Source organism: Cyprinodon tularosa, unplaced genomic scaffold (assembly GCF_016077235.1).
Source record: "Cyprinodon tularosa strain WSP-4 unplaced genomic scaffold, ASM1607723v1 ctg498, whole genome shotgun sequence".
Lineage (NCBI taxonomy): Eukaryota > Metazoa > Chordata > Actinopteri > Cyprinodontiformes > Cyprinodontidae > Cyprinodon > Cyprinodon tularosa.
The window spans coordinates 35,698-61,777 of NW_024039227.1; the positions used below are offsets into that span (position 1 = coordinate 35,698).

The following is a 26,080-nucleotide window of genomic DNA, read 5'->3' on the forward strand; positions in this document are numbered from 1 at the left end:
GTTCAAAGAGATGCCTGATCAAAATTCCACTAAAAAGTACAGCGAAGGCGCAGAAAATGAAAGAAAAACAAACAAACAATGAAAGTGTGACATAAATAAGATTGAAATATTAAACATGGAAAATTCAAGATAACAAAATCACCTATGACAGAATTTATACATAAACACATACTGGAAGGTAACTGACGTCTATGTTCTAGTGTCACTGGGGAGATGTCCATCTGAACTGGAGGACAAGAGTCAGCACAACACCACTGTGGAACCAGAATACTGACCTCATCCGCATTGTCAACAGAAATAGTACCTTAGGAACATGGGCCTCTACGTAATCTACACTCAGAATAAAACATTTTTAAAAGGGTTTTTTGAAAGTTGAATAGTATGAAGGACCCGGATATAATTTTTTTTCCTAATTCAATTATTTTTATTTCTATAGTGCAAATTCACAACACATGTCATCTCAAGGCACTTTACAATTCACCAGATTATACCGTCAATTCATTCAAAGTTTTCTATCTACAGAAAACCAGTTCCCTCACAGTAAGCATGCTTGTAGCGACAGTGGAGAGGAAAAACTCCCTTTTAACAGGAAGAAACCTCCAGCTGAACCAGGCTCAGTGTGTGTGGCCATCTGCTGAGGCCGACTGGGGTTCAAGGAGACAGAAGCAGAGATACAGAAGGCAACTGTAAAAGGCGCTCCCTTCTAGGAAACACAAATGAAAAATATTACAGCTCCACAGCCAAATTAGAAAAAATATATCAAATATTAATATATTGTAAAATATACATTATATGGAATACATTATATATAAATAATATATCCAATAAAGGCTAATATTTGTCGTTCCTTTCAAGAGAAATTGTTATTTTTAGTGCGGAACATTTAACTTTCTCCACTTGTATTATTATTATTTATTCATTATTTTGGAATGGAAATTCCAAATGGAAAGAATATTGCATCGTACAAATGTTCAATATTGATTATCTTTAACAATCCACCCTTCCTTTAGATGAGTTAAGCTTTAGAGAATATAGTCAATAGGGTCAGAATTGTAGCAAACTATATCCACAAGTTAAAATGATGTGGAAAAAATACTTCCTGTTGTATTTTAAAAGAAACTTACTAAAAACCTTAATTTGCATCCACTACAAAAAATGTTTGCACCCTTTTTTGTCTCTCACACTGTTTACATTTGATCACTGCTGCACCTTATGGAATGGAAATGTTCATTTACTGTCTGAAAAGCTGTACTAAAGGAAATTTCGTTCTGTATACACTCTGTGTATACAAAATAACAATAAATGTTGTCTAAGTTTAATTAAAATCTCTATCCTAATCATAAACAATCTGGGAGAAACAATAATAATTTGAAATAAATGTAATGTGATTCATAAACAAAGCCCCAAATCTTTTATTCTGTAAGAATAACAGAATTAAGATAAGAATTAAAATTCACTTTTCAAAACAAAGATTCATCCATTGATCCATTGATGAGGTTGATGCTTTTTAAAGAGAGTAAATAACAAGATTGAAGGTGGTATAATTATTTTAATGGATGAGTCACCAGTGTCCTGGTGTTGATTATATATTTAAATGTATATCACCTTTCTTAAAGGTTTTACTATCACCCTGATTCAAACATAGATATTTTTATTAACTGGCTGGAAATAACTTTTACTGGATTAACCAACTAAATGTCTTTACAGGTAGATTTTAGCACTGACTTGATAAAAACATATAATTTTCTTAACAAATTGAACAATTCAGTTTTTATCATAAATAACCATCACACCTGAGGGACAACTTTTCCAGAAGTTTATGTCTTTTTGGCTTCTCCCATGCGTAGACATCACTAAATGATCAATTCATTAGATTGATTAACATTAAATGAAACCAGTCATCCTCTATGAGGCTGTTTTTAAGAAACAGCATAATTATTCATTTCTCCCCAGCTGTTTACATTTGATCACTGCTGCACTTTATAGAATGTTCTGAAAGCTGTTCAAAACTATTTTTTGCTTTGTATACGTTCTGCGTAAACAATGTGGCAATGAAAGTTGTCTAAGTCTAATTAATAAAACAATAAACCAAAACAGACAAAGTTAAAACAGAAGAATTCATTGATTTGCTGAAATGTAATTTGCTGATTGATTGACTTTATTGATCTCACAGTGAAGATTTAACTCATTACTTCAGCTCAAATAGTCAAAGGAGAAGAAGAAAAAGGTGCATAGGATATATACAGTATATACAGTGTGTCCATATATGACAGCTTCTTTTTGTTTTTTAAGGTAGGATCATTATAGCAGGTTATTCAGATAAAGAAAGGATAAACTCTGTCATAGCCATGCATTAATGAAAGCTTATCAAACATTTTAATGATATTTATTACAGAATATGAGAAACATTGTCCATTAAAAATCTATAAGCACAAAATATAAAAGACGCATCGAAGAAATAAAAAAGCATAAAATATCGATTGCTGTTAAAAGTGAGTAAAATCAAAATATAGCTGTTTTGTAATTATAAAAAAGACAAGCAAGTGAAAGTACGGGTAAGAAAACATAAAGTTAAATTCCTTAGTACTTGTCATAGAATTAGAAATATTCAAATGAAAATATGCTGAAGTTTTTCTCTCTGGGTGTCAGCTGTCCATGAACCAGGTGGGCGTGTCCTCCTGTGATTTATTTGAGTCTCATTAATTTTCCCAGTGGGCTTCAACACCCTCTGCAGGACCCTGCAGTCTGAAGCAGTACAGCTTTCCTACCAGATGGGGACGCTGTTGGTCAGCATGTTCTCTATCTTGCTCCTTTGGCATCTGAGGATTAAATGAGGGAAATGTGCTTCCTCTGAGGTGCTTTCAAGGTCAGGGGGTGGATGCATGTTAGGACCAAGTTATGTCTGTAGAGATATGCTCCCCCAGGAGATTGCTGCTCTGGACAATTTCTTTAAAAGAGTATGGGTGGGCTGTTTCCTCCTGAACTCTGTAATCACATCCTTGGTCTTATCCAAGTTCAGCCCCAGTGAGAGTTGTGCAACAATGTTCATATCCCTCTTTTTTCCCAGCAGATTTTTATTTTATTTTGGTTTATTCAAAGTAGCAAATCTTTGTAAACTGGGAAAGAAAATGTTTTAAAAGATATTTTAAGAAAATGTGAAAAGCTCTTCTAGCATTTTTGTTCAGTCCCCATGAGTTATTGTTTTCTTCACACTGATGAAAAATTATAATTTTGGCAGCTGTAAAAGGATAGCCTCGTGAGACCATCCTGATCTCGCAAGCTTTCAAGATTTCACTCGCTAATCAGTCTGGAGACTCTCCGTTGAAGAAAATTTGGAGCCGTTCACCAAACGAACGTCCAATCAGCGTTGGCTTTGAGGCGGGTTGAGGTGTAACGCAACGAGAAGCGCGACAGTTCAGTCTATAGAACACGGCGGCTTCAGCCGATGAAACTAGCGTTAGCGTGGCTATCGAGCAAGTTTTATCGGAATTACAGAGTATTTCTTCACTGAAAGAAGAGCAAAACACTGCTCTGGAGGCTTTTCTCAGAGGAAAAGATGTTTTTGCTCTTCTACCGACTGGTTTCGGCAAGAGTTTGATCTATCAATTGGCTCCTCTTCGTCGTCGCTCTGTTAGTACGTCATATGCTTCGTTGATCTGATTGGTTTATTTGGCCCGTCTATCACCAACATAGGCCAATCAGCTAACCAGTATTTTCGCCCCTTCCCAAAATTACTTCAACAAAAGGTTTCCAGATGGATATGCGGAGCAAATCCATCTGGCGGAGTCAGGTTAGTAAAAGGCGGCCCCGTCCAGGAAACACACAGCCAGGCAGATGATCTCCAAGCCAGCTCTCATTTCAGAGGATGAAGAGAGCACATCCAGCCAGTCACAGTCAGAGGCCGATCTCGAACATCTATAAACAAAGGTGTTGATGGCAGCAGCACAACTGATATTTCTCTCCAAGATGGAGTCACAGCCAAGCAGGAACAAACGAGGCAAAGCTACTATAAGAAAAAGCAGAGAGATCAGAACGTTAGAGATTGAACTAACAGATTCTGCAGAGTGGGAGAATAGAGATAGAATGAAGCAGAACGATGAAAAAGGGGTCCCTATGTCCTCCAGCAGTCTAAGCCTATAGCAGCATAACTATAGAGATAGCTCAGGATAATCTGAGCCACTCTAACCATAAGCTTTATCAAAAAGAAAAGTTTTAAGCCTAGCATTAAAAGTAGATTAATACATATGATAATAAATAAATATAATTATAAATTATTTACAGTCCAGGCTAGCACGGTTCCTCACCTCCTAGTGACGATTGACGGTACTACTGCTCTCTGTAACAGTAAGTGCAGTGTATCTCTCTCCTCTAAGAAGAAAAAACTTAAACAAACTTTGCAGAAACCCACCTCTCTGCCTCATCCAGTATCCATATAATCCATCCCTCAGCCTTTATTACAGCATTTTCCTTTTCTTCAAATTAGATTGGATTAGATTAGATGAGCTTTATTGATCTCACAGCGGAGAAATTCACTCGTCACATATTGGCATAGAAGTTACAGAAGGTGCAAACAGGGAGGAAAAAGGTGCATTAAGAATAAGCATTATATATACAGTATATCCAGGTATATACAGTATATATAAATGTAGTTCCCATTATATTTGTAATGTAAACCTATTTAAATCCTCTATCTTTTTTTATTTGAGATGCTCCATGGCAGTCTGGTCATGAAGAGAGGCTTTGCTTTGTTGTCATGCCTTTTTTTTATTTTTTTTATTTTTTATGTGGGACAGTGTTTCAACTTGTGGGGAACAGAGTCAGACATGAAAAAAAATCTGCACAGATCAGCATCTGCTTATCCTGCGTAGTCAGAGCCTCTATGCATTGCAGTCAGTTTGACATGGGAAAAAATTGGATTGGAGATTTAAAAATTCAGACGCAACTGGTGAGACCTGAACTTAAAGCAACGGTAGATTTGGTAGAAGTTCTCTTCACTTTTGGGGGGAGGAAGTGAAGACAATTTGATTTGCAAAACACAGTGTGACAAGACTGGTTCTTACCTCCTTTTGTAAAACAGAAAAAGAATATATATATAAATATGTACGTGTGTGTATGCATGTATGTATGTATGTAGAAACAAAACCTGTAGAAACAAATGTGAAATCACTTTTTAATCATATATATATATATATATATATATATATATATATATATATATATATATATATATATATATATATATATATATATATATATATATATATATATATACCGTATAAAATTCCCACTAAACTGAAACTGATACTGAGATAAAAAAAATTAAGAAAAAGATCTCAGAATTTGTGGATACCATGATGGTGAATCATCTTTGATAGTTAGTTGGCCATACAGCTCCATGGCTAACAGCTTGTTTCTAAGTGGGATATAAAGTGTTACTAAGGTGAAAATGCTTTAAATATAGATTTTAATCCACAAACTTAATTTATGATGAGAATAAATGTTTTCAATAGATAAAGCAATAGTTCTGTTGTTGCCCTTTGAAAATAAAAGAACTTTCCTTTCTAACAATTCCAGATATGTTTGTGGAAGTTTAAGATTTGGCCCTCGTGTCATTGGCTGGCTCAGTAATAACTCGCCGCACCGGGGTCTCGCAGCCACTTGACATTTTACTTTACAAACCTTTGACTGAAAAGAAGACATATTTCAGTTGGAGTTCATGGAGCGGCCCATTCCTCGGCCTAATTGGCTCAGATGGCTCAGCCAGATATCGAGGTGGCATTTTGCCGGAGAATTCCCTCAGGTTTCCAGCCGCTCAGCGCGCTCGGCCTTCGTTTATCAATGTCTTCCAACTTTTGCTGAGTTGCTTGTTTTTGCCCTTCGAACACTTTATCACCTGTCACATCTAATGGGGCCCGCTGTGGAGTACACGGGGCCACAGCAGATCTCTTGGGTCTATCTGTGTCTCCACTTTCCATTTGCCACTTATAGCTCAATAGCTGGAGATCCTCCACTTTGCTGCAGACTGCTTGCTGTGCTGGCATGAAAAAAATCCTTGGTATTTAACTGGAGAGTCTAGTTTAGCTCTTTTCATATTGAGGCTGGATGGCAACAGTAGATCATTGCAAACAGCATCTAAAAAGTTGGATGGCAAAGGCTTATTAAATAGAACAAAGGCTAAATCATCAATTAGAAATCGTCTCTGACTTTAGTATATTTCATAAAAGAGACACTTATTTATTTATAAGTTTTATTTATAAATAATTATCTGATAAGTTTGTATCCGATTTTGTTGTTTCATTATTATTAAACAGATTACTTGTCCATTTCTTTATTTTCAATTGGCGGTGGAGATCAATAAATGCAGTAAAGAATAGAATAGAATAGGATAGATTAACATAGAATAGAATAAAATAGAACAGAATAGAATAGAATAAAATAACATAGAATTGAATAAAATAGAACAGAATAGAATAACAGAATAAAATAGAATATAATAAAATAAAATAGAATAGAACAGAATAGAATAAAATAACATAGAATAGAACAGAATAAAGTAGAACAGAATAGAATAACATAGAATAAAATAGAATAGATTAAAATAAATAGAATAGAATAAAATAAAATAGAATAGAGCAGCATATGATAGAATAGACTAACATAGAATGGAATGAAATAGAACAGAATAGAATAAAATAAAATAGAATTGAATAGAAAAAACATTGTCTGCCATACACAATGATGGCATGAATTAAAACTGAATTATAAAAGAGTTCATTGCAGACACAGCAGCAGAAGCAGATTCACTTCATCAAGGGAAAGGAAGCAGAACAGACTGAGTGACATTTACAGCTTGTTCAGCTCCTTCATGGCAGAGGGCACAAAAGGATTTCTGCACACATTTTTCTTGGCACAAGGAAGTCTGTGTCTCTGCTGTGATGGAAGGAGCTCAACGTGACGGGAAAACTTTGCAGCATACTAGATGCAAACACATTAGCTAACTAAAGACCAAAAAAATTTTTAAGTATCCACTATCTATAGATACTATCAATGGGTGACACATGACTGCGTCCCCAGGTTCAGAGACAAAGACGACCAGAACTACAGAGAGGAGGTGGAGCAGCTGGTGCAGAGACAACAGCCTGATCCTGAACGTGGAGAAGACCAAGGAGATCATCTTGGACTTCAGGAACAACCGGCACCACCTCACTGGTCAAAAGGGCACAGAAGTGCATGTACTTCCTGCAGAGGATGAGGAGAGCCCACCTGCCCTCACCCATCCTCGCCACCTTCTAGAGAAGCACCATAGAGTGCGTTCTGACCAGCTGTCTCACTGTGTGGTGTGGAGGCTGCAGCGCCTCAGACTGGAAGAAGGTGAGAAGAGTGGTGAGAACAGCAGAGAGGATCATGGGGGCTCCTCTTCAATCCATTAAAGACATTTCATTCCAGTGTTGCGTGTCCCAAGCCCGAAACATCATCAATGACCCCTCAACCCCCACCATGGACTGTTCTCCCTGCTGCCCTCTGGGAAGAGGCTTTGTAGCATCCGATGCAGGTCCAGCAGATTCTGTAACAGCTTCTTCCCCACTGCCATTAGACTGCTGAACTGTTGAGAAAACTCTAAATCATGTCACAAACTCTGAATCACACTGACAACACCAAAATTACAGCATATTTTCACCATATATATTAATGCTCTTATTAAATCATTTTTTTTGCACCATGTTTTTTTTCTCCCACTCTGTTTACATTTGATCACTGCTGCACTTTAAGAAATGGAAATGTTCATTTACTGTCTCAAAAGCTGCCCTAAACAAAATGTCCTTTTCTGTACTCTCTGTGTATACAATATGACAATAAAATTTGTCAAAGAATGTATTTTATTTCACTTTCACATCTAAGACCCTTTTAGACAGACAGATTAACCTGACAGTCAGGATTTTAGACCCTGAGGAAGATGGAGTACCCACCCAGTGATGCATCCAGAGAATGGGAGAGGGATGCAGCCTCCATACAGAGAGACTCCAACCAGGACCTTTTTGTTGCAGTAAAGCTACAAACTGCATAAATGTACAACAGATGCAGAAAAGAGAAGTTGTTTAAAAGCACAAAAAGAAAGATAACTGTAGAAACTTGTGTAGATGAATTACCAGGGCCTCCTTTGGGACCCAAGCGGTATTTGATTTTCTTCCAATCATCAGTCAGATGATAACATTCACACAACTACAATAAACTAACTGCAGCTCTTGCAATTTTTTTTTACTGTATCCCATAAGTATATACCATCCATCCAGTCTTTCCAAAATAGAATAAAATAAACTGTCATGCTTGCAATGACTCAACCTGCTGGTAAAAATTTTACAGCTGGAATTTTATGCAATCTGAATTATTAACCCCACTTACCGGCGACCCGGTGGGTTTTAAAAGGTTAAAAGCTAAAATTTAAAGTAGAATAATTTGCTCTTTGAAACCTGTTAAATTTCTAAATAAATATATACAAAAGTTCTATTTAAAATATATTAAGTAATGCAATAGTGTGTAGTCCTGTTTCTCTGACTGGCTGGATGTGCTCTCTTCATCCTCTGACATGGGAGCTGGCTCGGAGCTCGTCTGCCTGGCTGTGTGTTTCCTGGACGGGGCCGCCTTTTACAGTTGCTTTTTGTATCTCTGCTTCTGTCTCCTTGAACCCCAGTCAGCCTCATCAGATGGCTGCTCACACTGAGCCTGTTTCTGCTGGAGGTTTCGTCCTGTTTAAAGGGAGTTTTTCCTCTCCACTGTCGCTACAAGCATGCTTATTGTGAGGGATTGCATTTGAGTCAATGAGTCGATGCAATCAACTGGTTTTCCTTAGATAGAAAACTTTGAATCAATTTGACTGGATGATCTGGTGAACTGTAAAGTGCCTTAAGATGACATGCGTTGTGAATTGGCACTATATAAATAAACTCAGTTTATCACCAAATTGGGTGTTTTTAATTCTATAATCAAACAAATTGTCACATAAAATAAAATCATTGAATAAAAATGACAATTTGGTCCTGAGTCCGCCTACCTGCCTTCATCATAAGAAGCTATTCACTTTGTTTATGCCTTGGGCTGGCCCTGCTAATGACATCACAAAGGGCATGATGATCAAACTAGGCAGCGTTCTACATTACTTCTTCTTGTATAAATGTTGTATTGCTGCTAAATGTTACAGAAACCCATGCATTGTTTTCAGTATGATTCTGGTGCAGCTCTTCAGAATCAATTTATTTTTTATTTTTTGGTCTTTTGGTTGTGAGTTTGAATGATTTAAACAAAGAAATATTTTACTTGATGGATTAGCTGTGAAAAAAGAAAAAATATATACATTGCTCTATTAGCTGACAGTATGAAGCATTACAATAACTCCTATATCTCCTACACTGGCAGTTACATGGCAATTGCCCACCTTTGTTTACACAGGGTTTCTCTTATGGTAGTGAGAGGATGGTCCATTTCCATCTACTGTAGTTTCAAGCTGAGGAGATGAATATCTTAAAAATAATATCTAATCAATAACAAAAATCAACCATTATACATTTTTTAGTCATATCTTATTTCACTTTTATTTTTATTTTATTTTTATATTACCTACATTTAAATGTAATTATTTTAACGTTGTTATTTTTCTTTTATTAGACTAGATCATATAAGGAAATTTGCAATGTTTAAGTGTGATTGTATACTGGAGTATTATCTGCATCAATTTACGTTCAGTAAGAAAATACACATGATTAATCCTTTCAAAATAAAATATTTTGAATTTAAAATCCCATAATCTTTACACTGTAGCGATTTCTTAAAATTATATTTAGCTAAGCTATATTTAAAATGAAATAAACTAACAATAAAAAAGATGAACAAAATATGCATAAATGTTTTTAGTTTGCCAAATTAGTCTACTGTTAACATTTATTTTGAAATGTTTCCGGTGAGTGACCTAGACTCGAGGTAACTTGACGCTAAGAAGCTAATGAAGCTCGTGCTCCACAGCTGGCTATGGCGGATGCTGTTGAGAATGACAGCATGAAGAATTATCACATAGCGTCAGAGAAAATGAACCCGGATTCCAGCCGCTTTCCCTACTGCATAGTGTGGACACCCATCCCGGTTTTATCGTGAGTTCGTCGGCGTTAAAGAGCAGTTTAAGTGAAGGAAAGCAGAGGGACTAGCTTAGCCTGCTAGCAGCACCATCCTGTTGCTGTTTGCTTTATTAAATATTGTCTATTCTCAGCGGATATTTCTGCTTTTAAAGCCAATATTATGAAAATAAACCTGGAAAACCGAACGAACTGAAATTAATTTCACCGAATTAATGACGAAACAGTAAATTGGAAAAACAATAAACAGGAAGTGAGGAATTTGGTAACCTAAAAACAATCAGCAGGTTTCATGTTTGTTAATGCTCGGAAATTTGATTTTGGCGTTCCATGAAAAAATAAAAAGTTAAAAAGTTAGTGTATACATAATATATTATTATTAATATTATTATCATTATTATTATTATTATTGTCCTTCTGGCAAAAAACAGTTTTTACTCCTCTGATAGTTTTTTTCTTCACAGCGTCTAAAAGGTGTAGATCAGGGTTAAACAATTAAAAATCATAAATAATATATAATATAAATTATAATTATGTTGCTTTAAACAGAATTTAACATGATGAGATTTTTATGCCTCCATGGTATACATGAACTTTTTACATAAAACAATATATAAAAAAAAAAAGAAAATTTTTCCATTTTAAAATCTTAAGTGTTTTTTGAAGTAGAGAAGAACAATCGTTCAGTTGGGTAAATAGACAATTTCCTGATTCACATCCTTTAACAAAGATCAGAGGTGTCAAGTAACGAAGTACAAATACTTCATTACTGTACTTAAGTACACTTTTTAGGCGTCTATACTTTACTCCATTACTTATTTTTCTTCCTAATTCTGACTTCTACTGATTACATTTTCACACAAGTATCTGTACTTTCTATTCCTTACATTTTTAAAACAAACATTACTTGTTACTCTTGGCCTCCATTTAATGTTTATAAATATTTATTTCACATCATGTGCTCCATCCAATGAAGATCATTGGCTCCATCCACATCTAGTGAAAACTAGTGTCATTGGTTAGCTAAAGGAAATCATCAGAAGCAAGCAGGTGTTCTTCAAACTGTAAACATGAATTGTCTATGCCATGCTGCAATGTCGGATTCAGAAAAAGATGGCGGAATGTCTGAAAGGTCGGACACAAGCGAGAGCGTATCGGGAGACAGAGACCAACAAGACCTCCCTCATCCTTGGCCCTATCTCAAAGAATTTTTCAAAATAGTCGTAAAATTGCGCTTTCAATTCATATAGTGGCATCTGGCTGTTTTTTTTTTTTTGTTTTTTTTTTAAAGGTTACTTTATACTTTAATTAGCTTTTGAGCACACAATTTTTCACTTTTACTTGAGTAAAGAGGTCAAGTTGATACTTCTGTAGAAGTTGATACTTTTGACAACACTGACAAAAACACCTGAACTATTGTTATGTTTTCTGACTTAATGTTCGCAGTGGGCTTTATGCTGCCCTGCAAGGCTTTAAACCTGGGTTTGAGTTAGGGATGGGACGATTTATGAAAACCGTCAGAATCGTTCGGTTCGACTGTCTCGGTTCGGTTCGCGTGTGTTTCGTTCGGTTCAAGCGCTGCTCCTTTTCCTCATAGAGGAAGCGTTTACACTCCAGAGCAGAAGGTGGCGGTACTGCGACCAAAGCCAACCGCCAGTATTAAACAAGAAGAAGAAGCGAAGCACCTTAGCCGGGTGTAGCAGGGAAAAAAATCAGTTGTTGTGGAGAATTGTGTCGGACTGGCGAGTGGGAAAGAACAGGCGTTGGAAGACGCGCCAGCAGCACTTTATAGGTCTGCTGTATGGGAGCGCTTTGCATTTAGAGTGACCTACGATGACGGCGGAAAGAAAGTTGTGGATAAAAGTGCAACAGTGTGCAAGCATTGTGCAACACGTTTTGTTTATGCTAACAGCAACATGTCATGCTAACCCCGAAATCCCTCATACTCCGTCAGCAACCCCCGCTGCGCTCCAGACCGGCTGCTCAAAGCAAAGCCTACAGCCCCCACTGTGGCTTCGTCTGCTCCCCTCTGATTCCCTTGGAGATGGTAGAGAGCATGTAACCTGACAACAGCCAGATGCATGTCTCGCTCCCATGCATCTGGCTGTTGTCAGGTTAGAGAGCATGCGCCAGATGATTAAATTCAAAGCAGCAAAACATACGGAAATGATCCAGGGTTTCCGTGGATCATTTAAAATAATTACAATCCATTATTTTTGGGGGGATTTTTTCATTAATTTCATAATTTTTTATGGAATTTCGGTGTAACAATCAACATGTATCGAATCGAACCGAAAACCGTGACCAGAAACCGTGAATCGAACCGAACCGTGGATTTTGTGAACCGTTCCACCCCTAGTTTGAGTGGAGACTAAGTCATTCTAAAGCACGTATGAAGGTGCTCATTTTGAGCCTGGATCTATATTTATTTTTGATTCTATTCATGGTGAAGAATCCTGCTTCACAGCAGCAGGTTGAGCCAAACATACTCAAAATGTGCAGGGTCATCTTTGAGCACGCCATTTCACTTTTCTCTTACCAGTTCACCGCAGTGCTTCCAGCAGTCCACTCTTTCTCTGCTCTCTTTTTCTCATCATCTTCTCCTTCTTTCCCATCGCCCGGCTTGCCACAGGTTTGCCTGCTGTGTCTAAAAGTAGCAGCAGCAGCAACCCAGACTGACATCAGCTCATTGGATAATTTGGATCACGTGCAGCCTGGTGCTGGACTATCTTGAGAGCTTTACCATTTTAACAGGAGAAGCAGCACAAGTGAAATTAGACACCGTCATCGGGCAACATGCGGTAATTTAGAAATGTTATAAATCAGGTTGGGTCCGGATCCAACCGCGGTCCGCTAATCTGTGACCTCTGGTGTACAAGATGGGTGGATCAGTCCTCAGTTCATCATCAGTTCTTCCATCCACCCATTTTTTAGCCCTCTTTCTGATTCTTTATACAATCAAGATCTTTAGTTACATGTTAAAAGCCTGATCATAAGGAAATATTTCATTTAACAAGCCTTTAAAAGTTACCTGTGGCTGTTCTCTTAGAAAAGGCGTCACAACAATCAACAAAGAGTCGATTGTTCTAAAGTTTCCCAAAAGTTGATTTGGATTTAAGGTTTTCAGGTCTGGATTATTATTGGATAAGTTTTTTATATTTCTATCCTTTATTAACCTCCCATATTTAAGAAGGTCACTCAAATTAGCCAGTGTTTAGAGATTCAAGCTTTTTACGTTTTTCCCTCCAGATTATTTATTCCCTCTTACTTGCAGGCTGTGTTTTATTATGGACTTTTTTTCAACTCACCTATTCTAAAAGCCAGATAACAGTACAAATGTCATCTGTAAGTGTTTATGTGAATAAAAAACCTTCTGCAGGACCTTTATTATTAAATCTCTTACAATTTCCACCGTTGATGGAGCGTTTCCTCATTAGATGTTTTGAACATGCTTCTAGGAATCATAAACTAGCTCTGTGATTTATTTCCAGTCTAGTTTAGTTGTGTGGACTAACTATTGGTAACATGCATCCATCCATCCATGGTGTCTATAGACCTCAGATTTAGCTGGTTCTATGTTTAAAGCAACCGTTACCATTAACTAACTAGCTATTAGCTAAAAAGGAAAAACTCCAAACTTGATCTTTTAACTATTTACAGGGTCTAATACAGATCAGATGTTTAATTGCTTCTGCTTTGACTCTTAAATAAGGATGATAACGTAAATTTTCCTCTAGATTCTAAACATTAAGCTGTTTAAAAGAACCTGTTTCACATTATTTTCTTTCACGTGTTACAAATGTTGCATGGAGGAAAAAAATGCACCTAATCTAAAAAGCCTAATCTAAATCTGCCTTTAGAAGCAGGCAGCAGGCTGACTTGTGGCTTTTTTTTGCAGCGTTGCATGTGTTACTGTGTGTTCATGCAGCTGTTCTGATGGTCAAACTCATTCAGGCTGATTGCTACATGGAGTCGGGGTTTATCGGTTAAATCCTCGCAGGCTGGCCTTGAATCCTGCCTGTAAAATATTCCCTCAGAAATATGGATCTCTGCTGTGAAACTTCCTACAGATGTTTGTTTTTCCGTCTTCTATCCAGATGGCTGTTCCCCTTCATTGGTCACATGGGAATCTGCACCTCGACTGGAGTCATCAGGGACTTTGCTGGACCCTACTTTGTTTCGGTGAGGGATGGATCGGAAAAAGATAAACAATATGTTTATGATAAGATTTTAATTTTGGTGGCTTTAGATGAAAAGCATCCTTGCTTTTAGTGTAGCCACGATGGATACGCTGTGCTGGAGCATAAGTTAAACTACTTTTTAAATGCTCCAAAGGGGAATTAAGATATTAAAATAAACCATGTACCGTATATATTTAGAACTGCATACTACTTGGATGTAAACTAATCACCATCATGGCTTTGTCAAGCTGCTGCCTGCCTTTGTGAAGCAGGAAAAAGACTTATACAAAGTGATTCCAGTAGAACTTTTTATTGCCTTCCTAGAATGGGTGACAATAGTTGAATAAACTTTTGGCTCTCTAAATGGTATCAGTGCCCTATTTGTTGGTACACGCCGATACCGATACCACCATTTTAGAGCTGGACCGGGGTCCCGCCCGATACTGGTATTGGTATCGGTGCAACACTAATCACATGACCCCCCTACATCCATGTGCTCTAATTTTTTGGTCTCATTTATTAGGAAATGTTTCTTTTTGTTTAAGTTTTGAATTATTAAAGTCGTATTAAATCATATTTAAATGTCAAATCATTCTGGCTTAAACACGTATATAAATGTGCTCTTTATATTATTTGATGTTCTCCCAAAATTTAGAACATTTCTATTAAAAAAAAAAAAAGTTGTCTTAAAATCTGTGTTTATTTTTTCCCCCTTTATTTTATGCAGGCCAGTTAGTTATACGTCAGCCTGAACACCTAAATTCGGCCAATCATATATCAACAGTCATCAGTCAATAAAATTTTTTCGGTCGTATCATCTTTATTAATATGTCGCATCTAATGTACGCAGCAGTTGAAATAAGAATAATTTCCTTTCCCATTGAGTTCGGTCCCAGTGTTCACGGGGATGGACGTCTGTGTCTTCAGCAGGCGTAGAGCTAACAGAACTGGCAGCGTTGCGAGACGAGGGCTCAAACATGTACGGCTGGAAGCCTTCTACACCAAACCAAGCTAGACCACTCCCAGTGGAATTTAACCCCTTAATTTATACAAATCTTTCCTAGTTTTATGCTAACAGCTCTCTAGAAGCAGAGATTATAGTTTGTATGTACTCTCCTATCTACCAGACAGCTTCTGGATCAGCTTCTCTGATTGGTTCACCCTCAACATCCAGCTGCAAAAGCTCAGATTTCCTCAATCCTAAATGACTCTCACCCAAAAGGGATGTTTACATCCTTCCATGAGTCAGATTTTGACAGAATATTGAGGTTTAGTGACTGATGGAGTTAATTTCTGTTTTACAGGAAGACAACATGGCTTTTGGGAGACCAACAAAGTAAGCAGGTTTATCAGGAACGTTTAATGCTTTCATAGACAGGATGAAATCCAAACGGTCGTCTCTGCAGGTACTGGATGCTCGACGTTAGCAAAGTCTACGCCAGTGGCTCCAACGCTTGGGATACAGCTGTGCGCGATGCCTCGGAGGAGTACAAGAACAGGATGGTAGCTCACTTCTGCCTCTATGCTTCTCGTTTGCTCTACAGAATATTGGCAGAAATTGAAATTTTTTTCCCCCCCCTGTCTTTAAGCACAACCTTTGCTGTGACAACTGTCACTCCCATGTTGCCATGGCTCTGAACCTGATGCGGTATGAGAACAGCACCTCGTGGAACATGGTCAACCTCTGCCTCCTCTCCTTTATCCGGGGGAAATATGTCAGGTGAGACGAGGCTATCGGTGCAAAGACAGAGGAATACTTGGACGCACTTATATTTCAAGTGCACTGGAAAAACAAACTAGAAATATGAAAAGCATCTTAAATTAAGTGTATTTATCCTATTTTTACTCTTAAAATAAGATAATTGGATAATATTCACTTGAAATAAGACAATGCTATTGTTTTTTTGTTAAAGTTGTCTTGTTCCGTTGACAAAATGTCTGTTTTACCTCCTCAATCCAAGAACAAACACTTATTTTATGAAAAAATTAATTCTCAAGATTTCGATTTTTTTCCAGTGTGTAATGCAAGAAAATTCCTCATGTCAGCCATTTTTTTGGACAGCCTGAATAATGAAAAAAAGTCAAATATTAGGATTAATCATCCCTGCACGTTTTGTTTCTTTCTGCTTTAGCTCTGGATCAAATTGTAAAGGTTCAAACAATTTCTGACTAAATTTTCCAAATGTTCTGAGAAAAGGAAGCTTGTTTTATGCAGCTGAAGGTCCAGGTGATCATCACACAGCTTTCAGAGCATCTCTGCACAGTGAGCAGGATGCTAAGATTAAAGCTGCTCATGTCTGTGTGTCGCAGTAATCCTGTCAGATCAAAGGTACAGCGCCTACAAAGTGGGTTTTACCCACAAACCCGATCCCATTTGGTCACAACTGCAAACTTCCACAGATTATAAGTGACAGCTGCACGAAGTAGAGGCTGATAGTAAAGGAGAAAAAGAAGATGCTGGTTTGGAAATATTCTCACAATAATGTAAAAGTCTTTGCACATGTAAAGAGAAATTAGCTCCCTTCATTTGTGCAGAATACCTGTTTTTTTAAAACCATATATTAGAGACAGGTTTGATTTTCCTTTTATTTTTTTAGTTAAACTACAGACCAGGCTTAGGGGAGCATCAACCAGAGGGTAGAATAGAGAACCTGGAGGGAAACAGTTGAGCAGACATGAGAAACATTCTGGTACAAAGAAAACTGCATCATAGGAAGAAGGAAGGAAAATAATGAAACCATGCTTAAAAATACTGGTTAGCAGAGCAGAGGTTCTTCTCCCAGGAGGACACTTAGCAAAAGGTTTAGATTATTTACAAGTGGAATAAGGAAACATATCTTTATCTTATTTCAGGTGCATCTTATTTTATACTGCTTCCTTTGGCGGATCATTTTATCAGCTGCTCAAATTAAGATCCGATTTTTGATCAGTGCATCCAGTCAGATGGAGCTGGAGCTATTTGGCCAAACAGAGTGATGGTTAAAATGTTGATGGTCAAATCTGTTAGACCTTCTTTAAACGTAGAAGATTTAAGCCTTGCCTAGTTCTGCATGTCAGCCTTTTTAGTTGGGCTTACAAAAAATATTTAAATATCAGTTTGCATGTAGTGTCTTACTACCAGTACCAGAGCAATACCTAGGACTATGGTCTCCCAGGTATTGCTTTTTTTTTCTTCTTTTTTTTTACAGATTATATATTTTTAATCCTTTTTTTTTCTTTTCATTATTTTTAGATTGAGTTTAATTAATTGCAACGTTGCCGACTTCTTTGCAGCAGAAACGTTGACGTGGTGACCTGGAAAACACAATTTGAAAAGAAGGCAATTTTTAAAACTTCATTAGAAAAATAAAAAAATAAACTGTAGAAAAAATAAATAGATAAATAAAAATTGAAGGAACAAAAATGTAAAATCAGGTGTTTGGCAGGGGTGGCAGCCAAACACTGCCACCCCTGCCAAACACAGCGGCTTGGAGCGTTCCTACCGACTGTCTCACCTTGAACACTGGGTCCATCTGTCCCTTTTTATGACAATGATAGTCTGACTCTGCTGCCACTAGAGTGCTTCATCAGATCTCGCATTTACTGCCGCATTTTGGGGGATGCTACAGGTTTTTTTTAGCTAATAGTTTATTTATATTCCCCCTTTTGTAGATTATATGTTTTGAATGATGTTATTGTTTACTAAACTGTATAGAATATTTAATAAAGTAACAAAGACTTGATGGAAAGAAGTTCACTGCTTCAGTGGCATCTGCCACTAAGTGTCACTGGCCACTTTTCACTAAAATATAGTTTTGAAACAATGACGTTATTGCTTATTAACATGTGTATAACATTTAATGAAGTGGCTGTATTTACTGTAGAAGCAATGGCCTAAATAGCGTATTCTGTGTGTATAAAAAATACTGTACATTGGCATTCTGAAAGCACCTGGTCATGTCAGATAACACTGGGGTGGACTAGGAAAACTTTTTTGTCATCAAGCCTATTAAAACTAATAACAAACCTATGTTATTAGTAATTGCTGTGTCTTATTCAGTTTTAGGGACTGAAGCTCACCTCAGGCAGAATGGCCTCTGTGATCATACAGGATGTTTTTAAACCACATGATGTGAACCTCTGTCTGTAACAACAAGGGAGGCAGTCATGATAAGTTGTTGTTAATTGAAATTGACGAGACGTTTAAATTTCAGCCATTTGTTAGATGCTTCTTGATGTTTTTCTGTAAGTAGAATGACAGCCTTCAGCATTTGAAATATATACACAAAAATATGCAACAAATAATTCAGAAAGAAAGAGAAAGCTATTCAATTTCAAACAGGACAGACTGAGTAGCATGATTCCCTGCAGCATACTTTGAGAATACAGCACTAATACCAGCTCCATTGTATAGCTCATCCAATTTTGTATTTCCACATTGTACTGAATTAAGTTAAATACTGAAAAGCAATGACAACGTACCATCATGTCATTAAAAGTGGTGACAAAGCTTATACATAACTCTGTTTTTAAAACATTTCCCTCAACTTCACAGGCACGGCCTCCTTGGTATTGCTCTGCCACAGGTTTTTTTGTGGCCAATCATCATTATTCAGAGTTTGTTTCCTTAAAGAAAGCGTGGGACCCTTTTTAGTTTTAATCTACAATGATTGACGGATCGCTTTTCATCATAAATCCTTTCATGTTACACTTAAATCTCTGACACTTTGAGTTTGATCCAGATTTTCCAACACAGATGATCCGTCACATAAAGATGCTGCAGATTCTACAACAAAATATATTAAAAAGTGCTAATTAGCAGATTGCTGCAGACCTGCGGTCTGTTTTTCAGTAGAAGAGTTCAGTGTTAAAACTGCTCAGTATAGTTTCAGTGCCTTTAAACATCTGAACCTTTTCTAAGAGGCCTATGGAGCTCTAACCCCATGATGTCCAGCTGCTACTTTAAAGGCAGCACAAGAAAACGGGGCCTTTGAACGAGGTTCTATGAGGGATCCAGAGGATGTGAGGAAAGGTCTGATTCTGAGGAAACATCAGGAGTTTATTTAAGGGGCTCGTCTGCGGGGCTTTTGATATTTCTACGTAACTATTACCAAGATTAATAAGGCCTCCTTTAACAGTAAATGTGGAAAAAAAAATTAGCAGCAAAGTTGTTTGTATGGAGTGAATTTTGTTCCATTATTGTTCCAAGTAACAAGCAATTTGTAAGTGTAGATAAAAATGAAAAATGCAATCCAGAAGTGAAACTTTTTTTAATCTTAAAAAGTTTTTTTTAAGACAATTTCCGTGGGTCATTAAAAATCATTAAAAGTCATTAAATAAATTTTTTTTTTTTAATTAAGGCCTAAATTGGCATTAAAATTCATTAAATGCGATGATTTTGGTATTTAAAATGCTTTATTCAGAAAAAAAAGTTAATAAAAACAATTTATTAAACGATATATTGCGATATATTCCGGTTCCAGTTGATCGTAAAGCCGTACGTTCGGAAAAGAAGCTCGCTGCGGAGAAAAGGCTAGAGAATGGGGAAAATGCTCATTTCAGTAAAAGTGGAAATTGAAGAATTGCAGCCTGCCAACAGAAAAGATGAAGGAATTTGCTGTGTATACATGAGACTCACGGGTATTTGTTGGTGGCATTAAAATTCTTTCTAAGAGCATTAAAAGATCATTAAAAATCATTAAATTAGAGTTAATCATTCCTGTATAAACCCTGATTTTGCTTTTTCTTAGATTTTAATTTTTTTTTTCATACTACATACATTTTATCCCTTTATATTTTCAATGGCTTTTTTTTTTTCAAAATTTCTCCTTTTCAGATGGAGTTCAATTGATTTCATTTAGGTTAATAGCGCCAATTCACAACACATGTCATCTCAAGGCACTTTACAGTTCACCAGATCATAAAGTCAAATTGATTCAAAGTTTTCTATCTAAGGAAAACAGGTATTTTTTGTTAAAACATTCTTTTTATTCAAATATTCTTTCCTGGATTGCACTTATTTAAGTTTCCATTTCTAAAACAGCTTCTTTGCAACATTAATGGAACAAAATTGCCTCCATATGTGTATTGAATCTAGATGGAAGTCTATATTAGTGTATCTGAGAAATCAGGTTGTGAATATATCTACGATTTTAAATCCATGATTCACACAAACCATAATCTAGAATTGAACCCATTTCACTATTGAAATTGAAGCTTTGCTTCTTTTAACCACAAAGTTTCATTCACACCGAGGCAAAGATGTTGGTCACACGGCCATCCGCATCTCTCTCCTCTATTTCACCCAGAGGCTGCGGTGAACCTCAGACCAGCTCGCTCTGCCTCATCATCAAATAGGAGAGTGTCGATCCGCTAACTGTTTCCTGTTTTACTGACCTCGGCCACCCTTGATTTTACTAAGAGTTATGAAAGCCGAACAACGGCGTCTGCACTGGGATCCCTGGCTCCCCAGTTCAACCAGTATATCACAGTCTGCTGTGGGGCTGGAGCTGGATGAAGCTCACTCTTTTCATCCTTCTGTCTGACCAGGACCCAGCATGTGAGTGATAGACCCTAGATCCAGCCCCTGATTGGTTAACAAAACATAAATTTGCAAAAAAGTAAACATCTTGAAATCCAGCAAAATTTCCTGATGCTATGTCACTTCACTCTGATCATCCATTAAGGACTTGAAAGCGCCTTAACATGAGGATAAGACTCGATCCAGTTCCAGTGTTCTGTCAGTTCAGCATACGCCGTCAGAGTGGCATACAAATAGTATAAATGTATGTGCAGAAGGAGCCGTCAGTTCACGGTAAGGTCAGCTGCTACGTCAGGGTGTGTAGTAGTGAAAGCAGTTTAGCTTTAAATTCTGTTTACCTCTGACTACAATTTTTTGTTTATTACATCACGCAATAATAAAGTAGCCTAGAGGTCTTGCTGTATGTTATTCTCTTAAATTTGTGCTAAGTGTTTGTTACCCTGATGGCGTATGCTGAACTGACACCGGCCAGAGGAAGGAACTAGAAGAAAGCTTCCAGATAAAAAATGTCTAAATCTCAAGTTACTGTGAGTTTGGTTAGGTTGGGAGTCGGTGAACCTGACAGCTGAAAGGAAACGCAAACTGCTGTGAAACCTTAGCAAAGCGCTGTGTGAACACACCGGTTTAAACGTTTGATCTTCTGTCAAAGTTTTAAATCGAGATCGACGATCAAGTTTTCTTTAAGGCCGATGTTGATTATTTTGACATCAGCCCAACCAATATTTCTGGGCCGATTCTTACAGCCAATATCACTTTTTCTTCCTCTATTTTAGGCCTGAAACAATTTATCGGATTAATCGTGGTTTATCAATTATTTAAATTACCATCAACTAAATAAGTAATCAATTAATCTTCAAAGTCGTAGGGAAGTCATTTAAATGTCAAATCATTCTGGCTTAAACGTGTGTATAAACGTACTCTTTATCAGACCATATTGTCCCAAAATTTGAAAAATCTTAAAATCTGTGGGGGGTTTTCGTTATCTTCTGCCGGCCAGTTAGTTCTACGTCAGCCTGAACACCTAAATTCGGCCAATCATATATCAAAGGTCATCTGTTAATCAAATTTTTTCGGTCATAGCATCTTGATTCATATGTCGCAGCTAATATACGCAACGGTTGAAATAAGAATAATTTCCTTTCCCATTGAGTTCCGTCCCAGTGTTCACGGGGATGGACGTCTGTGTCTTCAGCAGGCGTAGAGCTAACAGAACTGGCAGCGCTGTGAGGCAAGGGCTCAAACATGTACGGCTGGAAGCCTTCTACACCAAACCAATCTTCTGCTGCCCTGGCGTCCTCTTCCACTACATCTTCGTCCCCGCTTTCCTCCTCTAAATAAAAAAATGTATAATGGAGGAGACTCATCCACGACCTCCGACACTAAACTCTCCTCCTCCTCCTGCATGTTTCCGCTGTCCATAGCGTTCCTTGACAGCGTCGTTTCTAAGTCACCAATTTAGTGCTACTTGGTCCCAATTGAATTTCCCATTGGGAACCTACTAGCACTAAGTTGCTAACTGGTTAGCAAGATGCTTCTGACAAACTGGCCACAATGAAACTTGCTTGCGAACCTTCCGCCACAACAATCCCGCCCTCTTGATAATCGACCAATCACATTCACTTTATTCACTCGTGTAAAGTCGGGCTCCACTCGGGAGAATTCAGAAATGCAACGGTTGGAACATCCGATTCCCTACGACTAACTATATAATTAACGAGTATAGAGACGGCAAAATATGCTTTTAGCTGACAGAGCAACCCAACTGGAGCAGTAATTATGTCAAAATTGTAAACAAAATATATAAACATTTTGAATTTAAGATAAAAAAAAAAGTTTTCATCTGTCAATATGCTCTATCCAGAACTCCTCAAGTGGAAAAGTTTTAGCTTTAACTTGTTTAATTTTGTATAAAATCTTCTTTTAGGAACCTTTGGCTATCAGATTATTAATAGATTAATCAAAAAATAATCAAAAGATTAATCGATTTGTGAAATAATCGTTAGTTGCAGCCCTAATCTATTTACTTTATAAAATGACATAATGATAACAAATGTTACACAAATTGTTTTTTTTTTGTTGAACTGCAGACTTTATTTTCAAATACAAAAGAAAACATGAACAGTTTATAGCAAATGGAGGAAGCATCAATGTATCAACAGATACAATACAGCAGGGCTCTTCAATGTTTTCCAGGCCAAGGACCCCCAAACTGATGGCAAGATTGAGCAGGGACCTCCTAATTATATATATTGTATGAAATTGTGTTGCATCAAACTGGTCCTATAGTCACTCTATTACAGATGGAGTCATGCAACGAAAGTAATTTATCCCTGAGATTATTAAAGTATTTCTGATTCCTGGTTGATGGGACAGGTGTTGTGAATGAAACGGTGCCCAGCTTGAAAGAGCTCATGTGTGTCGCTGAATGTGTGCATTGATGACTGAAAGACGTCTTCTGCCTCCATTTATCTGTTTGCTACAGTGTGTTGAATTTATGTTAGGGCGTGCAGGTGGAGCAGCGTTTAGTGCGGAAGATCCCTATACGAAGGCCTTTGTCTCATACCCCCTTTCCTGTCAGCTTACTGTCAAAAAAACGAGCCACTAGTGCCACAAAAAAAAAAAAATCATGTTATTGTGTATTTAATGACAAAAACGTGGCTGGGGGAATATAAAAAAATAAAAAGTCCAATCAACTAAAATGTTCGTGACCCCATGCAGTACCTCTGTGGACCCCCTAGGGGTTGCGGACCCTCTGTTGGAACACCTCTGCAATACAGGAGAAATGCGAATATCAGCTAAAAACATCAGCCAGCGTTGTGGCCTTTGCTTCTTCAGGAGCCACATTACTCCTCCAGCTGTAACTAGAATATTTCTGCACTTCTGGGTCTTTTCATGCATTAAACCACAGACCTAATATAAAGATGCTATAATGATGCGTTCCTCACCTCATTCTCTGTTCTCCATCCAGTTGTGTGGGCTTCCTGAAGACCTGGCTGCCTTTCTTGATGCTCGTGGGCGTCGTCCTGACAGTGGCTCTCGCCATCAACCTCCGATGACCGGGCCAGGAGAACAACACCTCGTAGCATCCATCCCCCGCTCCTTCCTGTGACGCCACAGGATGTGAGCCACCTGGGGAATGTAGAGACTGCTGACCTGTGTGAGATGAATTTCCACACAGGAATGTTTTTTTAATCACTGGAAATGACTTCAGTGCAGAAACTGTATTACCTCAATGATTGATCCTCATTGGTAAACATCAGCTGGAATATAACTGCTCCACATTAATAGGGGGTTCTCCACTCATGCCTTGCTTTTAGATGGAAGGATATGTCATCAGCTGCCTTATAATGAGTTTCTAGCCTTTCATATTGATCTAATGTAGCCCTTCCTCAGCATCAGGAGTGATTTCTTTATTTTTCTATCTCTACTCGGTTTCCTCTCTGGGTTTACTGAACATTCTGCATCTTCTGACCTCCTTTCTAACCTCATGGTGCCGTTAGCTCATCGCTGAAATGATTGAAGTATCGTCAGTGAAGGTGGCGGTGGTGGATCCTTCCAACAGGCTGATCCAAACCAGATCGGATTTTTTCATTTTTTGTTCATTAGTGATTTACTCAAACTTTTATCGGTGCCTCTGATCACGGCCTCTCTGTCCGCTTGCAGTGATGCCTTTTTGAAAACGTTGAGTCCTTCTGATGGTTTGCACTCCAAACCCGTTGCCATGGCTGTGTGTGTGTTGGGGGGGGATGCTGAGCTCCTGTCAGTGTTTGCCAACGGAGACAAAAGGAGCATCAAGCCTCCTCTTTGTGCACGGTGCTTCCAGGAGCAGCAGGTAGCCAGGATCCTCAGGGTTTTTTTTAAATCGGTTCTGCACAGCGGCGGCGCTCCTGCTGCTGCGTTCCACCACTGTAGCTTAGATTTTAAAATCTATGTAACATTTCCTTTCTTTTTATTAAGTTTAAGTTGAATCCAACTGTGCTGAGATGGTTAACTCTAAGCGAAACATTCTTTTTGCTTTGGTAGATGTTGACCATCCATTTGAGGAGGCATCAGGTTCTCTTTGTATTTACACTAAAATTGTATTTTTTATTCCACGTTTGCATTTAATATCTGCTGAGTTTTGCCTAAAGCTGATCGTTGCTATTTGCAGAGAGCTTGTACTCGCATGGCTTCGTGTGTGTTGCATGCATGCATGCAGGAAAAGGATGGAAATGGAGAGTTCTTTATCTTTTGCTTTTGGCTTCGGATTGATCTCTATGCGGTGCCTTGTTTCCAAAAAAAAAAAAAAAATGTTCATACCTCTAGACCTCTTCACCTTCCAACTGAGAACTTAAGCTTTTCTTATCGGGTTTCAACGCGAGAGAAAACAAGTCTTTGCTTTCATGTAAAATCCTGCCACGGTGAGACACGGTGGTGGCAGCATTGGGCTGTGGGGAGGCGTCTCCCTACTTTGCTGCATTATATGACATCTTATTATATAATACTCTTGATATTTTTGATTGTAAAGTGAAAAAATTTAAAAAGTTAAAGGTTTACATGTTTTTTTTTTTTTTTGGCTCTTTTCTGGAACTTTTTATTTAGGGATGCACGATATAATCGGCCCCCTATCGGTATCGGCCTGTATCGGCCTTAAAACTGAATATCGGACATCGGCCACCCCACCGATATTCAACCCGATATTTGATCAGCTTCTGAGTTTCGAAAGTCTTAAAAAAAAAAATAATACTACTTCTTCTTCCTCAAAAACTTCTTTTTTGCAGACTTAAAAACTTCTAAAGACGAGGGAAAAAATATTGATACATTAAAATATCCGAATATCTTCATATGCTGATATATTGCCATTTAAAAACACCATAACAATCTCTTTTACCAATGAAATATTGCTATATGTCATCGTTATGCTACGAAATCCCCCGAAAATTCACAAAATTTTGCCATATTTTTATATGTTGATATATTGACAAGGTATCAATCTATTTTACTAACAAAATCTCACAAGAATTAGCAAAATATCACGAGAGTTTGTACCAGAACAATGAAATTTCATGAGATTTTGAAAGTAAAATAGATCGATACCGCGTTTTTTAAAATCAATTTGATATCAGCATATGAAAATATATTTGAGTATATTATTTTTCAAAGTGTCGGAAATGGATAACAAAACTGCTAATTTCAAGGACTACTTATTTTTGTCCAGCTTTAACATCAGTATCGGTATCGGTTATTGGCTACATGAGTTTTAAAATATCGGATATCGG

General features: G+C 37.6%; 1 protein-coding gene across 1 annotated transcript; it reads left to right on the top strand.

The window, feature by feature from the left end:
- Nucleotides 1-9,966: 9,966 nt before the first annotated feature.
- tmem222b (transmembrane protein 222b) lies at nucleotides 9,967-25,355 on the top strand. The gene is made up of 6 exons (XM_038302689.1): nucleotides 9,967-10,139; nucleotides 14,219-14,303; nucleotides 15,607-15,638; nucleotides 15,709-15,805; nucleotides 15,892-16,022; nucleotides 23,791-25,355. The coding sequence occupies exons 1-6, from the start codon at nucleotides 10,021-10,023 to the stop codon at nucleotides 23,876-23,878; spliced, it is 552 nt and encodes a 183-aa protein (XP_038158617.1). The 5' UTR covers nucleotides 9,967-10,020; the 3' UTR covers nucleotides 23,879-25,355.
- The last annotated feature ends 725 nt before the right edge of the window (nucleotides 25,356-26,080 follow it).